Genomic DNA, 25821 nt, shown 5'->3' with positions numbered 1-25821 from the left:
TACCCTGTCAGTAATTGACCTAGATAAACGTACTCCTTTACAGACTATAGAGGCTCACTGGCGATCCTGAATTCTTGTTTCCTTGCCAGGTTATTGAACATTATCTTTGTCTTCTGTATAATCATCTTCAACCCCACTCTTATACTTTCTCTGTTAAGGTCCTCAATCATTTGTTGTAATTTGTTGCCATTGTTGCTTAATAGGACAATGTCTTCTGCAAACCGAAGGTTTCTGAGACATTGATCAGACTAATCAACTAATTAACTATTACTCTTATTTAGGTTTCCCTACCATACGTAGTCATAAGGCATTGTCATGTATACCACCATATGACCCCTTGTATACCTATGGAACGCATAATGTCACGCTTTACAGACAGACGGATAGATTTCCGAGGGAAGTAGCCTCAGAATGCTTAGGCATTAGAACGGTGCTACTTTTGGCCACGCTTCGGCGCACAATGTTACCAGTAACCTCAGCATCAAACAGTGTTATCAATGTGCGCTGGCAATGTGAAGTTACACACTTCATATAAACAGACGCATGGTGGGAGTGCCAACAGGGTTTAGTACTGCATCTCCCTTTACATTTTGTTTCCGACGGCGGCCGCTGCGTATCGCCCATAGCAGGGTTCGAGGCTATGTGACACGCGCTCCCGTGTTCCCGCTCATATTGCTCACGACAGTACATCCTAGAACTTGTGCGAGCGCCATCGATTACGCTGGAACATTCAATGAGGGAAGTATAAATAGCCTATACGTCTGACGCTGCAAATAAGATTCTCAACGATCGCCTACTTTGCCCGCCGCTATCGTCGTGCTTGACTGTCATTTTGCTGGGCACACGTTCGCCCAGTAAGTAGTTAAATCTTAACTCCCAGTTTTGACACGGCATGGTTCTTCACTGTCGCCACAACGTGGCACTGTTTTATTCAACATGTCGATATGAAATACAGAATGTTTGAAGAGGAGGAGTAGCTGGGAGACCCATGAGTTTAGCAATGATTGAATCTGTAGGCTTCGCATGCACCTCTGAGGATCCCTATTTTTTTATTTTTTTTTTTTTGCACAATTCCAGTCGGGAAGCAGCTCAGGACGACCGAACAGTTTTTTTTTTTTCAATATTCGCAGGTTAGCCGATGGAAACGCTGGAACTTTTTTGCAAGTGCATTTTATAGGCCACACCATCATTGTTGCTAGGAAGAAGAGGAAAGAAAGGGAGAAGGCAGGAATATTAACCAGCAATGTGTCTGGTTGGCTACCCTATGCTGGGGGACGGGAAAGGGGGAATACAAATATGACAAAAAGAGAGGGAGGAAGGAAAGACGCGGTAGTTGACGCACGCGTGCGTTGAATACCACTAAGTCAAAGGCGTTCACATAGGCCAATCACCACCGAGAAACGCAAAAAGTGTATTTACAGCCTTGTCGGCCGAGGAGCGATGGGCACGATCTTCCGAGTAGCGACTGCATGGACAACGGCCGATCGTCCAATCGTCGTAAAGCTACAGAAATGTTTTACCTTTGCCATTGAAATCTTCGACAGTGGAATAATAAATGTTCGATGTCCTCTTCGCTGCCGCAGACGTCGCACGTAGCACGGTCGGCCATTCCAATCAATGTAGTGTAAGCCTTCATGAAGGCCACTTCCAACCACAGCATGTACAGAAGCGATGCCTCACGTAGATGAAGCCCACGTGGAGGTCGGAATTGGAGCGATGGATTCAGTTCATGTATATTGAGTCAATACACTGGAATAACCCAAGAGAAATGGACAGCCGCTGGCGAGTACGACGTTGCTTCGTATACGGTTGTTTTCAACTCGCACAGTTGTTTCGAAATTCAACAGCACGTCATTCGCGCGTCGCCCACGACTGAGAAACTAATATTTTTCAACGGTTAGCAGCATTTCCCGGTTTTCAGTAAAATTTTACATTTTGCCAACATAAATTTGGGTGGTATGCTTACGCATATTTAGACAACTGTAGTGGAGTTTCTGCATTCTTTTATATGCAACAAAATGCGATGAAGAAAGTGTGCAACATTGCAATATGGCATATGGTACAAAACATAGAAAGAAACAAGTGTGATTAGTCCCAGAAGCAGCTCTTCAGCGTGTTAATTATTGACAAAGCAGTTAATACCCATGAGCACGAGGTCGCAGGATCGAATCCCGGCCACGGCGGCCGCATTTCGATGGGGGCGAAATGCGAAAACACCCGTGTACTTAGATTTAGGTGCATGTTAAAAACCCCAGGTGATCCAAATTTTCGATGCACTACGGCTGGCCTCATAATCAGATCGTGGTTTTAGCACGTAAAACCCCATAATTTAATTTAATACCCATGACATACGAGCAAACTAAAGTCCTTAGAAGTAAACTCCTTTACGTTACATTGAAGGACCACTAATAAAGGGGCCTGGCCGTGACGGCCGCATTTCGAGGGTTGTGAAATGCCAAAATGCCCGTATACCGTGCATTGAGTGCACGTTAAAGAACCCAGGTGGTGAAAATTAACCGCGAGCCCTCACTACGGCGTGCCTAATAATCAAATCATGGTTTTGGCACGTTAAACCACCGAATTTAATTTCACTAACAAGAGGGAGTTTTGCCCCTGGGTACGGGATGGTTTCCTTTATATATTTGCAGTAAGCGACGCAGCAAACGAGATGCCACTGCTTCTTTAGACTGAAACTGACAAAACGTTATAGAAAACGTGATAGCGTTATCGGGACCCGTTCGCAATGCATCGTTCGCATACGGCAAGTATGCTTCATTCACTGCAACACTGAACGTGGGAAAGCCAGCTTACAAAACCAAGCTTACACCGATCCCCTTAAAGTCGGCTTCACTTTTAAACTGAAATGCATTGCTAGAAAGGCGTTTTTCCTGGGGCAATATAAGTCGTCCTATATTAAAATGTGAAGGCCCTAGCCCCTTTCTTTATTATTTTATTAATTGTTTGCTATTGCCCCGACGCGCGCAGGTGTCGTTGAAATGCCGGAAAAGGGGTTTGTGTGAGTTTCCTCGTAGCAGAATTAGGTTTTCTCGTTCATTCAAAATAAAATCCGACGCCGATTGGTAAACAATCCGATGGCGAATCCGACGGCGAATCCGACGCCGAATGGTAAAGTCGTACTTTACCATTTTTCTGACGGATTTAAGTGTGAGAAATTCAATTTTTGTTCACCAAAACCTTGCACTACGTGGAGGGCCTGCGCGGTCGATGCGGTTGGACGATTTTCTCCGCCACCCGCAATCCCACGCCGGTTGCCAACGCCGGATTTTCTGCGACATGGGGGTGCAGCCGGTGACAACCTAAGAATTCTTTACAAAGAAGTTCCACCCACATAAACGCAGTGCACCTTCCCTGCACCTCTGACAGAGAGCCAAGCCAGCTGATGTCCACTCACCGCTTAGTTACCTTGCTCTTCTAATGTAAATGCTCGGCTAATTCGAATCGTTGGTCGTGAAGAGTGGTTGCGGTGGTCAGCCACTCGGATGAAGGGGTAGGTGGGAGGGATGAATGTTTGGGTACGGGGGGTAATTTTGGATGGCATTGCCATAGGACAGTAGCGCACCCAGGATCTCTGCCAGGGGGGGGGGAGGTTGACAGTTTGTCAATACCATCTAAACAGCACTATTCTCGATTTCTTCACGGGGAATTGTTAAAAAAATGCGCTTTTTGCGAGTGTGCAGACGATTGCGCGTCTTACACATTAGTTGCAGTACTCAAATGCGTAAGGAAAGAAAAGGGGTTAAACAAAAAGGGGCTAAGTCGGCCTCGGGGGGGGGGGGGGGGGGTTCCAACCCCCGAATCCCCCCCCCCCCTCCCCCGTCGGTGCGCCACTGCCATAGGATATGTGATGTGTTGGGGGGATAGGCACCACAGTGGCTACAGCGAGGGAGGTCTTCAGTAAGAAGAAGAGGTGTTTCCTTGGAGGAGGTGTTTCCTTGCTGGAGTGAGCAGGGTGTTCGTCTGGGCTTGTCGGATGAGTGTGCCCTGTGTCCTTGTAAGGTCTTGGTGTAGCTTACGGTATATCCTGCGCTCGTCCCCAAATGGGTGCAATTGTGGTGGAGGCGTTGGTGAGATGAATAGATTTGGTCGGGGGATGTTCGGAGCCTGGAGTATCATATCGCAGGCAAGCAGATTAGCTCGTTCATTCCCCAACATCCCCTCCTCTGTAGAGTGTTGGAGCGGAACGCGACGGTGGGTTCACTTGGCTTCGTCGTTCTTGCAATCAAACGCACTGAGCATCTCTCGCGACTCTAGAGACCTTCTAACTCTCCGTGCGTTGGCCCCAAGTGCATCGTTGATATCGCGACATCATGGCAACGGCGCGAAAGGGGCTCGAGTGTCGGTTTGATTGATTTTACAATTAAAGGTATACGGTGCTCCTAAGGCCTGACAAAATTAGAATCGCGTGAATCATGCTGACCCGTGTGAGCCGCATGTGAGCGAAGCCACAGAGTGACAAAGCTCCCAAAGGCCAATATGACGTGATGTGATGGTGTGATTATAATATGAGGCAACGCGTCTACGGCGGTTTGAGAGTATCAGTGCAGTTTACTGCGAGAGAAGTTGCGTTTGTTAAAAACACGAAGAAACAGGCGTACTAGGGCCGTTCTCTCTCACTTCAAAATGCGCTATATAACTTTACACAACTTATCTTCTTGCCAGTCTAGAAAACACGAAATCTGCGCTCGCAGCATGGCACCCGCAAGATCGCTGCTTTTGAATAGACATTCCCGCTTCTGCAAAACTTTGGCTTCCCCGCGCTGCAGCAGCCAACCAGGTTACATTCAAGAGATTCGCAGGTATGTGATCCTCAGCATAATCAGTTCATATCAATTTCTGTTTTCATTTTAGCTTTTAAACGACCATTTCAAGGTAACTGAAAGACCATTTCTTTTTTTCGAGGCTGCAACCCCACAGCGACGCTAAGTAAGCTCTGCAAGGTAAGTGCAGGGTGTTTAATTGTGCACTAAATCCTGCTACACACAGAGCAGTAAGAACACGCTCTTCTTTATTTTCGACAATGCTGTAGTGTACAGCGGACTGCCGCAGATTTTGTAGCACCAACTCATTGGAATGAATTTTATTGTGAACAATACGAAACATGCACGTGCATGTACCGGGCGTCGCAGCTATCATGCACGAAGCTTTAAATAAATATGGGTCATTCCACGCAAAAGAGACCAAGTGCCTTTTGTTCAGAGTCTTGCTGAGAAACAATCAATATTTTTTTATCTCCTGGCATCCAATTAGATAACTGAAAGCTACTTAGCAAACTTTTTCATTTTTCTGATTCTCAAGATGTCAATGATAGAGTTGTAGATAATCGTAAAGGACGTCAAAATGACATGTTTCCAGCAAAGTACATAACGCGTTTTTTTTTTCGGCGAAAATGGAAAGCCCACGAAATATTTTAAAAATTGAGTGGCGATTTAACTGTAAATGTGAGAGAAATGCAAAAAGGAGCCTGGGCCCTGAATTCCCGTCGAAACTCTCGTGAGCACAGAAAAAAAAAAGTGATGTTTGGGCCGCTCCCATGGCGGCCATTTCCCATGTGGCGCCCCAAGCACCTATTGAGGTGGGGACTTGGGTGGTGGGAGGTAGGTGGGGACGCCTTCGGGTGGAGGACAAACACCACAAAAAGTGCGTATATATAATATATACTTTTTACAGAGAAGCTGTCGGCCTCTAGTTGGTCATAATTTCTTGATTCCGGTAGTGCGTTATTTGCTCAAAAAAAAAAAAAAAATGTGGGCGATCTCGGGGACAGTGAAAAGAAGCGGGAAGTGCACAGTCGGCTGCTTCTCCAAGAGGCACCACATGACGCCGTCGGGTGACAGCATCACTCGATGAAGACGTCATGCGTGACGACACGTTTGACTGGATGACGTCATCACGACGTCATCAGGCTATATCGTGACGTGACGATGCCGTTATGACGTAACGGAACGTAACGTTTGACGTGACGTCATCACGCCATCTTTCATGTGATGACGTCATCACGCGACATTTGAGGTGATGGCGTAAACACGTTTCGTCCTCATGTCAAACGTGACGTCACCACTTGGTCACATGGGTTTTGGTACCATCGGATATCAACGCAGGATCTTTCGCTTCATGGGCCATACAACGATTTCGTACTTATAAAGAATACCCCCCTCAGCAGTTGTAGTGGCGCTTTTCCACAGCTTCGCCGGACATCCGCCTTCGCAGGGCCAGAATGGCGAGTAATTTTTTTCCACTTGTAGACTTACATGCTAATGTTTCAAAGTTTGTGAGCTCTTTGACATATTTAAATTCAGATTTCCTGCATCAGTTTTTTTTAGATGCGAGAGCATCTTATGCTCGGGGCAGTGTTCGTTCTGCGGCGTCCGCACCCATACTGCGCATGCGCAACTCTCCCTCATTCTCCTCTCCTACGCAGGTGTGTGCTCTCCTCCTCCCCTCTCCCCCTCTGCCACAGGTGTGGCGCAGCAAATCATTGCATATAACTCCCTATCTCTCACTCTCTCCCTCTCTTTTTAAGGGTACGCCGGTAGGCGGCGCAAGTGTCGCAGCATAAAGCGCGCGTCCGCTGTGCTTCCGGCATTATCTCTGTCCAACGATGTGCGAAACGCCATGAACAACGTCAACGTCGGCGCTAGTTGCAGCGGCAGCGCTACCGCCGCGGAGCAGAGGAAGTCTCGGGAAGCCGAACGTAAACGTCAGCGTCGGCAAGCGGACCCCGAACTTCGGGCCAGGGAAGCCGAACGTAAACGTCAACGTCGGCGGGAAACTTCTACGGAAACAACACGGGCTCAGCACGCCGAAGTGGAACGTCAGCGTTATCAAGCCGACCCCGAACTCCGGGCTCGGAAAGTCGAACGTAGACATACTGACAACCGATTGGCTGGTGCAGCACATGAAGGACGTATACTCTTTGCGATGCATTTCCCAAGATCACAAGCAACCCACCACCATTAGGGCAACGTGCATAGACCTCGTCTTCGCGAATTTCAAACTCGACCCCCTGCAGCAAGACCCATTGACGCTACACTTCACCGACCACAAAGCCATCGTCTTCAAGATACCGCGCGCACCGACGCTAGGAATCACGTACGATCTCTAAATAAGACGCAACAACCCCGTACAAACGTCTCCTCTCTTCTCAATACATTCTCTCACTCTAACTTTCATTGGGTTGTGTTGCCAAGTGAAACGAAACGGAAACTCGATGCGCACCCCCCGCGATGATTTCGCATCCCACCGTGGTTGCCCGTAGGGTGAGATGATGTGATGTGATTTTTTTCCCAGCGAGCCACAGCTGATCTTTATTGTTTGTGTGACGAGCGCAGACTGAATAGATATAACTACTTTATCTTCATTCAGCCGTTTTGCTTTTTTTTCGACTATGTGCGCGTGAAACTAATGGGGCTTGAGGTGTGTGCTACCTTGCTATTTATATTGATTTTTTTTATCTAAGAGAGCAATATGCAGCAGCGTTCCCTAGGCTCGCCCATTTGTATTGCACTTCCTCTCTGCTGGCGTATGAAACTGTGCTCTTGTTTATTTTCTCTGTTTACGTAAGCACCGCTTGCAATATCTGACCCCTCGGAAAGCGCGTATAGAAGTACTCGCCTAACGGAAGCCGTGTTGCGAAAATCAAAGTTTCAGAATAAAATCGCAAGACATTGGCTCACATCATCAGAACTAGGGAAATATTGACAGTGCGACAGTGCTAAGCTTTGCTTACGACGCCGATGCCCGCTTGTAAAAGCGAAGAATTTTTTGCTTAGCCACTCGTTTAAACCTTGACGTCAAGTTGTTTACGCAGACTCGTAGGCTACTGTCCTAACTGTAAACAAATAGAGCGCAGGAAACAAATAATATACAGAGTGCGACAGCTGAGATAGTTGGGCCAGGGAATTTATTCTTTTTTTGTTTTTCAATCGCGAGTTGGCGAGGTGTATGTAAAGTTAATGTTTAAGAGAACTGTTGGGCAAGTTGGTATTATAACTATCTTAAGGCGCCAAATGAAGAAGACTCGCAGCACACAAGAGAAGACAACGGGACAGAGTGCCACTCACAACCGCTTTATTTTGCGGAAGACACGTACAACACGAACGAAACATTGGGCAAAATAAAGAGGGCCCAAACTTGCCTAAGCGTATTAGAAACTGCCCCTCGCGTTCTTGTGGGCCATGCTTTTCTGATGCGCGGATTCTTGCCAGAAGTAGAGGTACGAAAGCCAGGGAAATGATCAAAGCATTCTACCGGGTGTTCAAAATTAAGCTTTACGGAATTTTTAAAAACTCGCCTTTGGCAGGTAGCATAATTCTTATCGTTGAGCTGGGTTATTCGAAGAGGCGGACATTAGTAGCACGAGAAATCGAAACATGTTCAACTTAATAACAAAAATGCACTAATTAACTGCTTAGGTAAATACCTTATGACCATATTGGAATTTATGAATTGCAGCCGTTGAGCTTGTCAGGCGTATCCACTTGGAATGAATTTCCAGAATGACAACAGTTTGGAAATATGGGCCATCAAAACTCATCGTAAAAATTCACTGTTGTTCCACTTACTTTTAACCAAAGTGCTGTTTTATACATTGAAGCACAAAAGTAACTGGAACGCCCATGTATTTCGCCCCACACCTTGGGAAATAGCTCGAAACTGGTGTCGAAGCTTGTGCGTTAGTGAAACTTCCACATCCTTGTACAAGGCCGAGAAAAAAATTTTTTGAGCGTTCCTTGTCATAGCGCACTTTTTCTTGAATGAATGTGTTACACAGGCGCTGACTGAAGGTGTATATTTGCGTGTCTTCCGCAAAATAAAGCAGTTGTGAGTGGCACTCTGTCCCGTTGTCTTCTCTTGTGTGCTGTTTTCTTTTCCGCCTTAAGATAGTTATAATAAGTGTAAAGTTAATAATAATATATATTTCTGTCTTATCTACAAGAGGGTAGTAAACGTTTTACCCCTCAACGTTTTTCTTTTTTCAGGATCATGCAAGTTGTTTTATTTGTTTTTTAACTCGGAATTTGACCAAATTCATTTCAAAAATTATGCTAAAGCTCTCGAACCTGGTTATCAAGTAAGCGAGTATCTTTCTGATTCGAGTGAATTATCTGTGCAAATCTGGGGATCACTGAAATGTGTCAGACGAACCGGCAAGACTATGAAGATACTTTATGATACTTTATTGGTGTTTCGAGGATATAAGCATGATGTAGAGATCTGTAACGGAGGAGGAAAACAAGAGTGAAATGCAGAGAGGTTAACCAGATTAAGTGTCCGCTTGGCTACTATGTACAGGGGGATGGGGTAAGAGCAGAAAAGATTAGAAAACAAGAGAAGATTAAAAATAATGGCTGTGAACGAGCATCGGTGAATATTTCTAGCAAGTCCAAAATTATTTTTTTTTGTTTATCTGGAGGCTTTTTCCTGGGTGTGCTTTACATGTGACAAAGACGCATAAAGTTCCACTGCACTGCCCTCGCGCTTTCATTTTCTTTACTTTTTTTGCTACTGCAGAAACTACGCGACGCATCTCTCTATATTGTCACGTTGTAGTGATGGTGAAGGACGACGCAGTGTCGAAACTGTGAGTGACGAATTTGAAACCTTATCGGGCGAACTTCGGCCCGGTAAAACAAGTAACACTCAAGCACAACGATAGCGGCGAGTGAAGTCGGCCATCGTCGAGAACATGATCTCCGGGTCAAGCATGCCGGCTAATTAAACTTGACTTATTGAATGTTCCAGTGTAATCGCTGGTACTCCCACAAGTTCTATAATGTACAACACTATTCATGTCGCGCATGTAATCAGATTAGAATAGGTACGGTGACAGCAACGACAACAGATCGAATCGGTTACAAGAGTCGAGAATGTTCCGATACATGCAGGCGCGTCTTGCGCCGAGTCGCTGACGTTTAACATGTGTTAGCCGGTCAAAAGCGGTCTCCAAAACAAGTACACGTGTCAGTATATGGCCCGGAAAGGTCCTACGCATGAAATCCGGTTGGGCCCATTCGAGGAATATTCCGGACAATTACATCAGTAGCAGACCTACTGGCAGATACGCGAAAGTTTTTGTCACGTAAAGATTTACTAAGGGAAATCTGTTTACCTTGTCAGAACTGTGACAACCTTTCAGCGAGGATACATGACAGGTTAATTTTACAGCGTAAGCTGTTATGGGCTCATTCCAATAGCCGTTTCGGGTCGCGATGATGCCGCCGCCGCCGGCTCCCGCCGCGTAACCGCTATCGCCGGAAACGCGGAAAAAGTACGGGATTCCCGCCGGGATCGAACCCGCGCCTGCTGCGTGGGAGCCGGATACTCTACCACTGAGCCACGCAAGCGCTTGCTATCGGGTCGCGGAAAATACCCTTAATGCAAGCACGCAGGAGGAGACGACTCGAGCCTCCCCCAGTATGGTGGCGCCATCTAGGTAAGATGCCTACAAACGCAGTGTCCGCAGGCGCAGACGACGATATGCGATTCAGACGAGGCACGCAATCAACGTGCTCCCGAGCTGCCGAGCCTCCGCCAGTGTGGTGGCGCCATCTAGTTAAGGTGCCTGCAAACGCCGGGCGGACACTTCAGATCGCTCTCGTCAAAACGAAGCGAACAGACTGCCGCGAAGACCCTGTTGTGCGTGGTGCCCAAATTGGAGCTACTCTTGAGCCGCTCCACCAGCTTACGCTGTGACTGTGCTGCGTGTGTCACGCAGGCCTGTGAGTTTTTTTAGTAATAGAAACGGAGGGAACAGAAACATGTAGCACTGTTGTCCACAAAGTATCATCAAGACCCGCAGCGGTGGCTTCGCGGCTATGGCGCTGCTAAAGCGCCACAGCCGCGATCTCGTGTTTAGCGATCTCGCGGGATCATATCCCGGCTTCGGCGATCGCATTTTGATGAGGGTGAAATGCAAAAACGCCCGTGTCACGTGCATTGGGGGCACGTTAAATATCAGTAAAAGTGGTCGAAAGTATTCCAGTAGTGCCCCATTATGCCGTGCCTCATAATAGAATCGTGGTTTTGGCATGTAAAACCCCAGAATTAATTCACTAAGCATCAACGCAAGCAGCGCATAGAAATACTAAAAGCTACCCTACTATTAGAGTATTTTTCATTCGAAAGGTCATATTAAAAACCACAATGTTCTATGTGTTCTGTGGGAAAAATCTGCTGGCACAGGCAAAAAGAGAGAGAGAGAGAGAAATACTCAGGCGTGGGCTACATTATTCTTTAAGATGTCATGACGTAAATTATCCTCGTACTATATTTTACTGAATTGTCAGCCACCGCAGTGTCCCATGAACATTTACGACATGACGATTGCCTCATCTGAACAGTCAACGGAAGGAGAACGCGCCGAATCTACACAGCAAATACTGAGCGCGACGTCCGTTAACGCCACATGTTCTGCCACAATGACGTCTGCAGTGAGAGTGTATTATTCTTTCGCCCGAATGACGTGACGCCTAAAGCAAGGTCAGTAATTGGATCTCTGCGACAGACTAAAGCTTCACGTAGATATATATAAATTGAAAAGGAGCACTCGTCAGTAAGTGGACTACGTTCAATATTTGTCCTGCCTTGAAGACGGAAACAAAGTATCACGGAAGCAAATGCAAACAGACTGAAGTAGGGTGCATTCGGGGCAGCTTAGAAACGCCGCACTCTATTTCTTATTGAAATGCATATAAGGCATCTTAGGGCTTTTCGGTACAGTTGCCCCTCTTTTACTTGAGCTGCTGCACACATAACCAATAGAATTACAAACGCGACGCCGACCCCCCCCCCCTCCCCCCCTCCCGTCTCGGGGTTCGATCTTCCATATCATCAATGCGTGTTCACGGTGCGCCCTTATTAACATCTATTTATTTATTTTTGTTTGTTTGTTCGTTTGTTATGTACACATGCTCTTACTAGAATACGCGGATGTACTCGTATATAAAAGGGTATCCCAGTATATTCTAGCACCAATCAGAGAGGCCCCCGCAAGCAGGCGACGTTTCGTCGCAGCCATTCTTTTTTTTGTTCTATTTACTTATTTATGCATATATAATGCAGCCCAGCTGGGGCTATTGCTGAAGTGGGAGTGGTTATACATCAGCCATGTACACGCTACAGGAAAAAGCGTAACCGATTACAATTACAAATAATTCATTCAAAAATGTAATTCATTACAGCTACCAAATAATGCCACATGGGAGTATTTGAGGAATTATACAATAGTAATCAATTACTTCTACGTAACTTTCATCCGAACGTTTATTGACGTTGCAAAGATACAGTAAACAGAACGAGGTGGCCTAGCACTTTCAGTCCGTCCTCTGCAGCACTTCATACAACGCTTATCTGCTATAGCAAGTAGTTTTCAACAATTTTACCGGTCATCCACCCTTTCTTTTGCCGTGAAGACATCAGAAGCAACACTTATAATGAAGAAAATGACATCCCGGGCTGAGTGATCATCATCACGAGGAAAAGGCACGGGATAGGCGCTCGAACATTACCATCTTGTTCTCCCTGCATACTGTTCCGAGCTACCGCCTATTTGTTGGACTCGCCCAATAAACCTCTTCACACACTGAAAACTTGGTCGAGGAGGAAAATATTCCCCGACAATTACGATACTCACTAATGCGATATTTGAGCGCAGCTGTAAATGGCTTTTCATTTCGCTATATATTGGCTGGCACGGACAATCTGCCTCATGCGGAATGTTGCAAACGGAGCGAAGTGTGGCGCGACTGCCTCACTAATTGGAAGAGCGCATGGGTGACGCGTGGGCGCAATTCACAGCAGCAGCAGCAGACAGACCTCCTCCGCTCATACAGCGCTTTGTCTCCATATATCGTATCGTTGGACGTACTTGCCGCATGCCATCGGTGAGCAGACGATGGTACGCTACACTCGCGCCAACTCGTAGTGGTCGTCGCCGCAAAGCCCGTTTTCCGCGGCACTACGCTTTTCTTTTCACGCTTTCGCCATACCCTCCTCCTCCCCTTTCCTCCTCGCGCTGTCTTCGCTTTCGCCGTCTTTCATCTGCGGCTGCGCTCCACGTTCGCTTTCATCCTTCGCGGTGCTCGTTCACATGGTTACAAGAGACAACGCCGACGCCGACGCTGCCGGCAGGAAGGGGTGCCCTAAGAGCTGCGCTCTAAAAGAGTGTAAAAGAGTGTAAGAGCTTAGCCAGTTCTGTGCACGCTCGCCACTAGGGTGGTGTTGTAACGTATACGGATCTTGCGCCTAAGATTGTGGTTGCTTAGCATCAGGGTCCTCTATAAAGTGGAGCGCTTCATTGTTGCTGAGGCTTGGAGAAGACTCACCCAGTTGGACCAATGAAAAGCGGAAATACGCAAGGTACTTTGCGTGTTCTCGCGGGCTTCTTTCACTCTCGGAAAAACATTTACCTAGCACGTATTGAGCAATAGAAAGCTGTATCGGGAGTTTTTCACGTTGGTATACAATTTTCCCGCTGGCACTTTTCATCTAATTATAATATTTGAGAAGTTGATTAATTATTTAGGACTAGTTATGTAATTAGGACGGCAGAAACCAGGTGGGATGATGAAGTTTGGAAATTCGCAGGCGCAAGTTGGAGTACGCTGGCGCAAAACAGGGGTAATTGGAGATGGCAGGGAGAGGCCTTCGTCCTTGCAGTGGACATAAATATAGGCTGATGATGATGATGTAATTAGGTGGAATGCATAAAAAGAATCTGAGTGTCTTCCAAGTGACGGGAAACAACATTACCTTGGTTCTGTCCAGCTACGTGGCATTTGCATACTTATAACCGTTGGTGCATGATAGTTGGAACGCCGCACCTTTTCATGTAATAAAATGAGTTGAATACCTAGCGTTCTACCTGTTGTTTCTTCTTCTCCCAATTCTTCCTATTTTTTAAAGCGCTTGAAATAGTTGAAACGTCGATATTACAGCTAAGCCAGCTGTCCGCTTTAAGATGAAGAAACGGTCTAGTGTACTTTTGAGGACTCTACCGCACTTAACTGGCACAACTGACGTTTGTCTAAGTTATGCGAGAACGCCATATTCGCTTCTCACTCTGCGGGACTCTACTTATCATGCCAGTTAAACATTCGTTTTATTTTCAGCTTTATTTTAATACGTACATACAATTTATTCTACACTTCTATGAATACTTTTTTTTCTTTTTCGTGGGATAACTGCACAGGTGTTCTAGTAATGTACGCTACACCGGAGCGTTCGCGTGTTACTTATGTATCGCATTCTGACTATGCATACAGGCTATCCTTGATTTGTGCGGCATTTTCTTCCTCTAATATTTGTCCCTTTTACCTTAGCCACCCGGGTTTCATTTCTGACGTGAGATTGTCGGCCCTTCTGTGGCCAGAATCTCATTATCAATGCCTCTTTTTTCTAGCGTGCTTCAACTTTAGACCGGAACCACTGTGCTATTTCAGCTAGTCACCTTGTGCAGTTTGTCACAAAATATAAGCAGTTCACTAAGTTAGTATTCCACTCCCAATGCAGACTGGTACACCGGTTTCACGTTAGCTTTTTGCAGTCTTGTACATCTAGTCAGTGTGCAATAAGTGCGAACACAAACGCACGTGCACACGCACAAATAGAAAAGGACAGTAGACCCAAGCTGTTTTCTGTAAAGTATTCAAAATGTGTTTCTGAGATTTTGTGCAAATTTAGGACTAAGAGATTCTGAAAATTCGTTCTTCTCATTTTTTTTTTCTTTTTAAACATCTCTAACAGAGCAGAGGGCATCAAAAAATAAAGAAAGGCAGCAGGGAAACGCAAACAAGAAATTTAGCCAGATTTAACATTTTAATCAGGTTACCAAGTGAAAAAGTAGGCGATTACGATCGATACAAGTAATTTCAAAGTGAAAAAATTTGATAATATGGTTCCACATTCACTACGTTCCGTACGACGTGAGACTGCTTTTTATCTTGCCTCTGCTTCCAACCTCCGCTTTTAAAACTTCATTCGATCTGCCATTGTTCGCAGTAAAACCAAATTAGGAACGAAGCCATGATTTTGAGAGCGTATGCAACTTTTTGCTGAAGAGTAGATTGACTAGACTTGCGGGTCCTAATTGGGCTTATGGAAATACACCTATCTTCTTTCTGCAACTAAAACTTAAATGACGAAACTGAAACACTTCGAGTGCGTTTACTGCGCATTGAGAGCATACGTTTGCAGCAAAGCTAATGCTTGAGACACAATAGCCGAAGAAAAAAATTTTTCCAATGGTAAATATGGACGTGCTTGTAGGTTCATGCGGGTATGCGTTACGAAAGTGCGTAGTTTTTTCGGAGGGACGAAGTTCTATTAGCAGTAACTCTCGCACCAGACTAGACATGTTCGCGCCTGCGTATAATAACATTGCGCATTCGCGCACAAGAAGGTTTGAGCGATAAATCAAATAGTGGTGGTAGCCACAGCGCGCCTAAGCTCCACAGCGGCGCTGGTCGTATATCGAAATAATCTTTCGCTGCTTCTAACTTCGGTCCGTATTATTTATTATTCTTCTTGCTTTCATTGATATCACTTTGGAATTGTTTGTCGTAAAATTAGACTCGCCGCTGTTTACAAGGCTAAGCGCCGCCGGATGGTTGATTGCATCTATTAATGAGTCTCGCGATATAGTCCACAATGCACAAGCGTTTCAAAAATTTACGCAGCTTAAGCTTTTTCTGCTCGACTACGCGAACAACGGCCACGGGAACGCATAGCGAAACGCGGTTTAATCCGAAATGGGAAAACCGTAGTCAAGTTTCGAGTGTTGCGCAGGCATACGCTTCGTTCACAAAAGAGTTTTCAGTTAGTTTAGGAAATTTAGTTCACCGAGCTCTCATCTAAAATTTTTATTGAAATCGCCAGAGAATCGAGAATACCGTTATGGTGTATGTATATTTTAATGCGAAAGCATTTTATGCTCCATTACGCGAAACTCCGGCATCGGCTGCGGCGGCGGCGTAACCGAGCAATGGTACAAAAAATGGCCGATGGCGCCAAGAGTAAAAGCGCAACACGCTAGGACTGACATCACATTTCTCAGGGTGGTTCATGTAAACAAATAAATTAGTGACTTTGAAAAGAAAATGTGGTACATTTCGGTCTGTACGGGAATCGAACCCGGGCCTCCGGGGTGCGTGACGATCACACTTCCCGACGCCACAGCGGCTCCGTGGTTCTGGCTGACTAAAGGTGTGCCTAGTGCGTGCGTCATTGCACACGTCACGTCGCAGCCATCTGACTGACTAAAGGTGTGGCCTAGTGCGTGCGTCATTGGGCACGTAATGGGGAGGAGGTGGTGCCACGTCATGAGTGAGCGCGCTGCCTCCCACGCGTCACTTGCTCTTGGTGCTGTCTCTACTACTCCCGCCTGAAGCGTCTACGTCAGCGGCAGTTGTGAAACGTTGTCGCCCACGGAAGTACGTCTCAGAAAAGAAGCAAGGGAACACAGAAATGGCGAGCAAAGAGGCAGGCACTCGCTACAGCTCAAACCACCACCAGCATGTCTCCAAAGAAACGTCGAGCAAGTTTACGACGTGCACGATTTTGTAATAACGTTCTGCAGCATAATTGCCCGAATGTTTCGGGTTTGTTGCCAACGTATACGCAAACACACACGCACCGAATCAGCGGAAAGGAATTTAAGGCATGTCTAAATCATCACTCGAAAACGTTTCACTAAACGGACTATAGTACTTTCGCATTCCCACACATAAGCAGTCTTTAGTTTCTCTGTCGCATTTTTCATATTTTTGTTATTTTTTTTTGTGTGTGTGTGTCTGGGGGGGAGTACTAAGCACTTTCCAGACTCTAGAATAATATAGACACAGTTTAATTATAAAAGACACAGTTTTAATTAGAAAAAAGGTTGTCGCAGTTTCACCTGAAAGGCGAAGCATCAATTGCGATAGCAAACTTGTAGAGAGCTATACGGAGTAATGATATTAGCTTTATCAGCTGTATAAACTTGGACATGCAGCAGCATCGACAACACGCAGAACTGTTGTCGACGCCATCGGCGTTTTGTCCGCGTTCGCTCAAAATGCGTGCGGCGTTGGTGACTGTTGCCGGAGCCTCTGATATAAATAGGCACTGCGTGCCGCAGCTAAACGTCGCCTCCCTTCTCTCCCCCTCCCCCACGGCCTCTCGCTCGTTGGAAGAAGGCGCGTTTGCTCTACATACATGGTGATTGTGAAGGAGAACAGAGACGCCTACTTCTGCAGCCCTTAAGCGAGCACGGCGCAGAACGCGCGTTTGTTCTCCGCCGTGCGTTCACTCCCCGTGAAAGACGCGCCCCTCGCGCCCTTTCACTCGCACATACAGCGTTCGGCGCGCGGCGACGATTTCTTCTCAAATAAGTAAGGGTATGATGAAACAGGGATGTGGTAAGGAGATCGGAGGCAGTTTCTTGCAAACGCTTTTTCAAGGAACGCACAAGTTTTTTCTTACTGGCTGCAAGAATGTTAGCTTCGCGTGTTCGTTAGCCACATACGGCTAAACTGAAGTTGCACGATAGGATTTTTTGTACGTCGTACTAGAGGACTTATATGTGCGGCACCGGGCACAAGAACCACACATACACTGTTACCGTATGTCTGTTTAGGGCCCACTACATTAAAAGCCCTCTGCTCTGGATAAACTTATGCCTGCGTTGAAAAAACACTTCACATTATCAATAGTTCGCCGTAGGGATATATAGAGGTAAATTTCTTATTTACGAACTTACGGCAGGCTAAATTTTAGGCCAGGTTAAAGTTAAGAAATTTAGCCTGCCTATTTCTGCCCTCGGGACTAAGATAAATAATATTTATTAAATAATTACTTCATTATATTACCCTTAGGGCCTGTAGTTTTCCAGGGGAGAGTAGATTACAAAACAAACAAGAGGGAAGAAATAAAATGTCAGACTATATACTTAAATGCTAATTAAAACAATGTCAATTAACGGATTGTTAAACGCGGCGTCCTTGGTAAACCTTACATAAATTGCTTTGAAAGCAATTAACATCATTTTGTACAAATTATTACTATTATACAGTATTAGGTACTTGATTTGTGAAAATAATTACTATTACTATTTGTGCCAACTTCAGCGGTAGGTTCATTATTCCTTCGAAGTGCTCGGTAATTATGTTCATAAAAGACATGTTACATTACATGCAAAGATTGCAAATTCGTGCTGATGATCAATACCGAGTTAAGTAAGGTGTTCGTGTCACACAAACTGTATCAACACCCTGCTCTCTATTCCAATTTATGATAAAATGATGGGCGAGAAATCTTCAGGCGAGTTTCCAGCGATTGAAGTACAAGACTGGATTTTATTGCTGATAAGCTCAAAGCACGATTGTGGGCCAAACGTACTAAACGAGCTGAGCTGTATTTGATTGCTAAAAGACTGTTTATTAAGTTTTCGAGAAAAGGTTTCTAAGATAGGTTTGAAAATAGTTCTAAGATAGAGGGGTTTTTTTAGGTAATAATATCGGAGTGAACGCGAGAAATGCCCCAGCGAATGGTTGACTATAATTATACACTTAGTGGGAAGTATTCATTTTAAATTGAATGAAATATGCACACCTACGAATTTATATGAACCTTCATTTTCTAATGAAACATAGTTTAAAAAGCACACTGGCAGGTTACTATTAAATCGACAGATTCGTACATTTTCACTCGTTGATCTTTTCTACTTGCCACATCTAGCACCAGTGGCTGACGTTATTGAATTTGGCATGAAACCGAGTAGTGCCGCGTTTTCTAGTTGTTTCTCTGAAGATTACGCAGTTCTCTTCAGGCAAATGTAGGTCAGAGGTTATTGCTGTAGGAAATTTATCATTATAGATATTATACAGGGTGTCCCAACTACCATGCACCAAGATATAAAAGCATGCAAATGCCACGTAGCTGGACAGAACCAAGATAATGTTGTTTGCCTTCGAATGGAGATAGATGCTCAAATTATTTTTTGCCTTCCGCCTAATTAAATAATTTCTGTAAATAAAAAACAAATTTCTCGGGAGTTTTTCGTGTTGCTCTGCAATTTTCTCATTGACACTTTTCATCTAGTTAAAATATTTGAAAAGTTGATTGATAATTAAGACTAATTATGCAGTCTAGCGGAATGCAAAAAAATCTATATATCCAAGCGACGGCAAACAATATTACCTTCGTTCTGTCGAGTTACGGGGCATTCGCATATCTTTAAATATGGTGCACTATAGTTACGACACCCTGTATAATTAACTTAATGAATCAAAAATATCCCAGGGTGGAACTTTTCGGGAATTCGGCCGGCACGTAGGATAACCATATATCTAAAACGAAAGTACTTAACTATAAACTTGTGTTGCTTTTGTTTACCACAGACTGGATGTAATGCCTTCAGACCTTTAAGGGCAATAAATGAAATAAAACGTCTGGCAAAAATAAAATTAATAATAAATATAATGCGGTTTTGAGTCAACCAGTGACCAAGCACTGAAGAGAAGGAAAAACGGAGTTCTTATTTCTTTTTTTTCTTTCTTCGTGGTTAACCTAACAACTAAATGGTGCAGTTAGAATACCCAAATAATGGAGTTTCACGTCTAAATTCTCTTGTGAGACTGAGCTGGGAAAAAAAAAGTGGGGGGGGAGGGGGGGGACGGTCTAGATGAAGCGTATTACACGCATATTCGGGAATGCGTTAGAAAACGAGGCATTTATTCCCATCTGTGCTTATATTTGTTTAGTGTGTAGCTTATAGGCAATTCAGGTTCTTCAAAGTGAGGTGAAATATTGACATGCCAGTGTTATTTATTTATTTACTCTGCCGTGAACAAATTGTCTCCCCCGAGGCCGAGAGGCTCAGCCGAGATCACTTGGCAACCATTCAAGACTTAAGAAAGCACGGCTATACGCTTAATGAGGTAATGTTTAGGAAGCATACTCATTGCTTTCTTGCCGCACAAGAAATAAAACAAACAAGGCTAATGGAACGAAACGATCGCACGTAACGTGCCCTTTCCATTAGCTTTCTGAGATTGACATAAATGTATGCGAACAGTTTACAGGTTTCAGACCTCTCATTTCTTTCATTCTTGTTTAATGTGGCCTTTATTTCTTGAAATCAGAAAATTTTTTCCAGCAACATCAATAGGGAAGATATTTCCATGAAAGAGAGAAGTCGAAGAGGGATGGGTACTGAAAAATAAAGGCAGCAAGGATCACTAAGTTGTGGAAAGTTTAATATACGTTCTATCTACTCAAATGTAAGTGCGGTGTGGTGGTACTCCACATCGCGAAATTCAAAGCAGCCTCTTCCACCAGTTCCTCTGTCGGATGAGAGAAGTTAGCAAAAAAATAAACTAATAATAATAATAATAATAATAATAATAATAATAATAATAATAATAATAATAATAATAATAAACGAAGGCTAAGGCCTTTCAGAGCACAACAAGGCACAACCTTTATAGCGGCAGTAACGCGAGCTGTTGCTGACATGCGTTTCCCGCCATTTCCAAGATTTCACGAAATCAGCTTTACGACAAACAATTTCGGCGAAAAATAAATAGCTCCTCCGTCTTGTGGAGCCATTTTCTTTCAACTTTCAGTCATGTGACGATGATGACGACTCTTTACGTTTAGTTGCGGCACTTTACGACGAACTAATGTTTCGGCAACTGACGAGAGATTTGGAGCACGCAAAGTTAGGAGAATTCTTCCTGTTAATGTGGAGAAGGACATAGAAAAACGCAGAAAATAAGGGATTGTGAATTTAAGGAAAAACATCACCGCGCACTATAAAACCTAACGCTAACGGAAAAAACAAACAAACACTAAAACATGAGAGAAGCTTTACGCCTTCTGCGACCGCCATAAGTTGTGTTTCTCCGAAGTTAAGGAGAACGTCCCGCGGGAGACGGAAGTGGAGAAACTCTGGGTGACAAAAACCGGGCAGAAGGCCGAACTTAACCACAATGCTCAATGAGAAGGCTATCCTTGATTTGTAATGGTTGTATAATAAAGCTGAAGACAGCACAAACAATTACATTGCTTGAAAATTGACAGCTTTTCCACACTCACACAAGAAGAATGACGAAATAAAAATTTTATAAGCCGAAACCATAAAAAGTCATGCATTTCCTGGCAAAGCACACAAGAAAAAAAAAGTTTTCACTTCTGTAGTCAGAGTGCGCGCGGAGGGCGCAACAGGCCGGAGTGAGATGCCAACTTTCACGGCGATCACCAGCCGCGAACTTTTATCGCTCCAAGTCCGGGAAAAAACTTCCCGCGTGGGTGCTTTTTTTGTCTCGCGCACGGGAGTTGGGGAAAGGGGAGGTTGGGGGGATACCAAAGCGTACCTTTCCCACCATGGGTGTCGCGACGGTGACGCCGGTGCTCTGCATCGCGGCGACGCACCACAGCAGCAGGAACCCGACACGCACCAGGGACATGGCTCGCGCCGCCACCAGCATTGCGCTCCCCGTTTCGTGCGCTCCTTGCGGCGCTGTCTCGGCTTCTGATGCCGGCGTGCGGCTGGGAATCCCGCGGGCGCGTCCGTTCGTGCGCGGCCCCTCCCTCGGCGGCGTCCGGTGCGCCCTGAGCGGGATGCGGCGGTCGCTTCCCCAAAACTGGCGGGAAAGAGCGCGCGCCCGCACTCCCTCGCCGAGCAGCGGCAGCTGTTCGACGGGAAAGTAGCTCCCTACGGCTTCCCTCTCGGCCGCCGCTTCCAGAAAGTTTGGCACGAGGGACGCGCGTCGCGTCGGCCCGGAGCTCCGGCTTCCCTTTTAAGCCACGCGGTGAGTTTTCTTGTAGGGATTGTTAGTTACTCTGTCCGGGAAGCAGGTGCCGGCTTATTCGCACACTTTTTGGCTGAGGAGTGTGGCGACACGGTTTCCACTGTTCCCGTTCCAGTCCTGCACCTTTCACGGGACGCTGGGATAGGCGGGAAAAAGTTCGGGATCCAACGCAAACGGAAAGGAAACTCGCCCTGGGAGGGCGGCGTATCGCTGTTCTTGGCGCTGTCAATGGGACGCCCGTTGTTTCTTCTTGTTCTTCCTGTAGTATCGTATCCTTTTGCTCTGAGCGGCACCCTGGTGCGAACGATCCGGTGCTGCGGGTCCGGTCACTAGGCGACAGAGTTATCTGCACAACTCTGGCGGTCGGGACGCCTGGAACGGCGCCTTTTATGCGTCCCGCCAGGCGGCGTCACCGTCTGCACCGCCTCGCCATTCCTCCGGTTCGTCCCTTCCCGCCCACGCAAGGGTCCCGTGACGCTCGTTGGCGCGGTGCGCGGGGGAGACGGTGGCGATTTCTTATTGCTAACGGAAGTGTTGGCATACGTAAATCGGGAAATTATACGGCTTTTGAGGAGGAAACTTGCGATCAGACGTTAGTAATTGGCTTGAGCTTTAAAATTTCAACCGTCCTGCGCTTTGTCTTCGTAACATTTTCTTTAATTTTTGGGACAATTCGCGCAAACGGATTGCGTTACAGAATGGTAGTGGGCCTACAGTGGGCTTATCTAAAATTTGCGCACACGTGCAGAACATTTTTATAGCCAATCATAAAATGATGTACACATAATTTCTTTTAGCATAATAAAACCGAAAAGAATTAAAACGTTACATATTTATCTTGAACCTATGTCCTCTCGCATTGATATGCATAGCTACTTTAGCATTGGAACTAACCTTGGAGGTAATTTTTCTGTACAATATCTATAGGGGGGGGTCTTCCCACAACACGCAAGGAATTCGTAAATAAACAGGACATTGTCACAATTTCTACGCTCCAAATCAGTGTACAAGATAAAACCAGGGTGCTCGTTAAGCCTTCATTAGCCTGCTGTGATATTTTCATCAAAACGCATATTCTAGGGGTCCAGTGACCAAAGCAGTAATGACAGCATGACAAAAGTTCAGTTTCGCCCTGAACGCAAAACATCGATAGCGCTAGCAAAGTATTAATCAATTACACGAAATAAGGTTCTTATTTTTATCGGCCGCATAAGTGGCAATAAACATTCGCTAAGTAAAAAAAAATTAAAGGACAAACATGAACAGATCTCACCAGATGATCGCGAGCACTCGCTGTCACAGCGCTGGCGTGATGAAAAGCGCCGCCAGCGGAGAGCAAACGCTATATGCCGCCGCTCGTCTCACCGCGTTCCCAGAACTGAGATTACGCGACCTCCAACGCCAGTAGAGCAGTGATACAGCGAGCATGAAGCCATCCGCCATCTCGGCTTGGCGTCAAACTTTGCATTCGCCGAGGGTTACTTCCAAAATATGACCGCAGGCCACGTTTGCGTTCAGCCTCGCAGGCAGCCATACGCAGCCATGGCCGGACTAGAGTAGAGTAGGCCGGACTAGAGTAGAGCATGCTCGCGCAGGTAGTCGGCGCGCACCATGGAGGGCGCGCATCAAACGACCATCTTTCTCGGATCAGCCTCGCCCGCTTTAGCGTATGTCGGGTGAGCCGTTCCTTCTTATCACACTTGGACTTAAAACAGAACATCACGGCGACGTTGACGACGACATCGGCGAACATTCGTCTGGTGTGTCCATATGATTGATATCGCAACAATATGGTACCGCATGCAATCACGGGTTGTCTTGTGGAGTGGGAGATGAGCAGATATTTGTGTTTTTTTCGCGAATGCACAATATTAAAGCCGTTACTAGAACCATTATGGGTGACGAATAGGCTAAAAAATGAAAATTACAGGAGTGTTCAAGATAGATACAGCGTGGGGCCTACCATGTATCAAGAGCTAATAACAGCAGCAACAAATAACTCGCAGAGGAAGAGAAAGGAGTGGCAATTCGGCTTATTATTATTATTATTAGTAGTAGTGGTAGTGGTAGTGGTGGTAGTAGTAGTAGTAGTAGTAGTAGTAGTAGTAGTAGTAGTAGTAGTACACATATAACACAAGGACACGAAGGAAATAGGGAGGGAGCAAGCTGACAACTGCCACCGAGAGGGGCACAACGCCTGCCTACTCTTTCAGAAGGTGGAAATAGAAAAATAGAGGAACTGAAAACATGAGGAAAGAAAAGAGGAAATAAAGAAATGACGGAGACACAGACAGAACAAAACAAAATACAAATAATGTCTGCAAATGGGAGACCAAGTCAGTATCCTTCAGAAAAGTTAGCAGGGCTCGATGGGCCTGCTCACGTCGGGAAGCGCACCCCCTTGGAAATAGGCAATCGTTAAGGGTCGCACGTTGCAGCCCAATAAGTCCACATTCCTTAATTAGCAATGCGCGATGCGCAACGAATGCGGGACACTCAAAAACGAGATGTTCAAGTGTCTCACAGGAGCCACAAAACGTACACGACGGGCTGTCCACACGTCCTTGTCGGTATAGGCGTTCGCGCACCAACACAGACCCAACCTTTAACTTATATAGCAGTGCTCTAGCACGACGGGGCAAGCCTCGACCACGAACACGGGGAGGGAACGATCCGTCTGCAACACGCCGGTCTGGGTGCTGCTTTAGGAGGTGTCGGCTTATCAGAAGACGAGCGTTTTCAAACATGCATGAAATGTCGGGGCAGTCACATTCATTGTGGGCACAACGTGAAGCAAGGCGATCAGCCTCTTATTTCCAGCGATGCCCACGTGCGAGGGTAACCACTGGGCAATTAGGGACACTCCACAGAAAGTGATCTTGCAGGCAGTTTCTTGAATACTGCATAAAATTGGGCCATTGGCATCTTGTCTTAGTCTGCCGAGGGCAGCACGGGAGTCTGTAAGAATGACGACCTTCAATGCGTTTAATTCTTTCGTGTACGTACTTCAAAGCAACATCAATCGCTGCCAGTTCTGCAGTTGTTGATGAGGTTGGATGTAGTATTCTAAACATCCGTCTGATGCCAGTCGAAGGGCAGAAGAAAGCTGCAGAAGTGCCTTGGGCATTACTGTATACAGATGCGTCCGTGAATACTTTAATATAATCTCCAAATTTTTCAAATAGGTGGGACTGGGCCAATTGAAATAGTGCCAAAGCAGGCTGGCTATACTTTTTGTGTATTTCGGGAATTGACAGATAAATGGGGAAAGAACATTTGTTGCGCTTCTTCGGAGTTGTGAATGCAGTAGTGCCTTCTGAACTGCGAGTATTCTCCACAAACAATGCCGCCATTTCCCCCATCCGAGAGAACGGGCGCTGAATCAGCCGATTAGTCAGTGCTTGGCCGTCTGATGCTCGGCGCAAGCACTCGATATCGTGTAGCGCTCTCTGGTCTGCTTGCAAGCTCAGGGGCAACTGGTGCACTTCTGTGAGTAGTGGAACAGATTGCACCTCACGAGGTAAGCCAAGCATGACTCGGAGGGCAACACGATGGTCCCGTTCCAATTGAGCAATCACATTTGGCGGCACGTTCAAGTCTGGCAAGGCATACATCACGCCAGAGAGGGCAGATGATTGATATACCTAAAATGCTGTCGTCTGGTCGCAGCCAGCGCCCCTAGCAGCAGTCAAGCCGGCCACATACTTGAGCAGCGACCGGGCTTTGCACCGCACCGAGGAAATGGCAGGGCGCCAAGAGAGGCGATCATCGATAATTACGCCCAAGTAGAGGTAGTGTTGTACCCATTGTATTGGTGTCTCTCCGAGGTACAGCCGGCTCATGCTTCGACGAGCCCGTTGCCTTGGATGATACGCAATTGCGGCTGACTTAGCTGGTGAGATATGCAGACCAACTTCCTCCAAGTACCCTGAAGTCGCATTCAGAGCTCTCTACAAGATTCCGCGAAGATGTGGACCATGGTGCGAAGGACCGCTGATCCATAGTGCAATGT

General features: G+C 45.9%; 2 protein-coding genes across 5 annotated transcripts in view; one reads left to right on the top strand and one right to left on the bottom strand.

Moving 5' to 3' along the window:
• LOC119455906 (corticotropin-releasing factor-binding protein) overlaps positions 1–22156 on the bottom strand; it is a 135439-nt gene extending 113283 nt beyond the window's left edge. For both annotated transcript variants that reach the window (XR_007467549.1, XM_037717444.2), the window contains exon 1: positions 21372–22156. Coding sequence is in view for 1 of the 2 variants with exons in the window: in XM_037717444.2 (XP_037573372.1) it covers positions 21372–21485 (114 nt within the window). In the remaining variant the exon portion in view is untranslated. The remainder of the gene's footprint in view (positions 1–21371) is intronic.
• LOC119456850 (uncharacterized) overlaps positions 1–25821 on the top strand; it is a 191821-nt gene that overhangs the window by 117227 nt on the left and 48773 nt on the right. The gene's annotated exons all lie outside the window — the stretch shown is intronic.

This window comes from Dermacentor silvarum, chromosome 6, assembly GCF_013339745.2.
Source record: "Dermacentor silvarum isolate Dsil-2018 chromosome 6, BIME_Dsil_1.4, whole genome shotgun sequence".
NCBI lineage: Eukaryota > Metazoa > Arthropoda > Arachnida > Ixodida > Ixodidae > Dermacentor > Dermacentor silvarum.
This window is presented reverse-complemented; position numbering and strand designations above follow the sequence as displayed.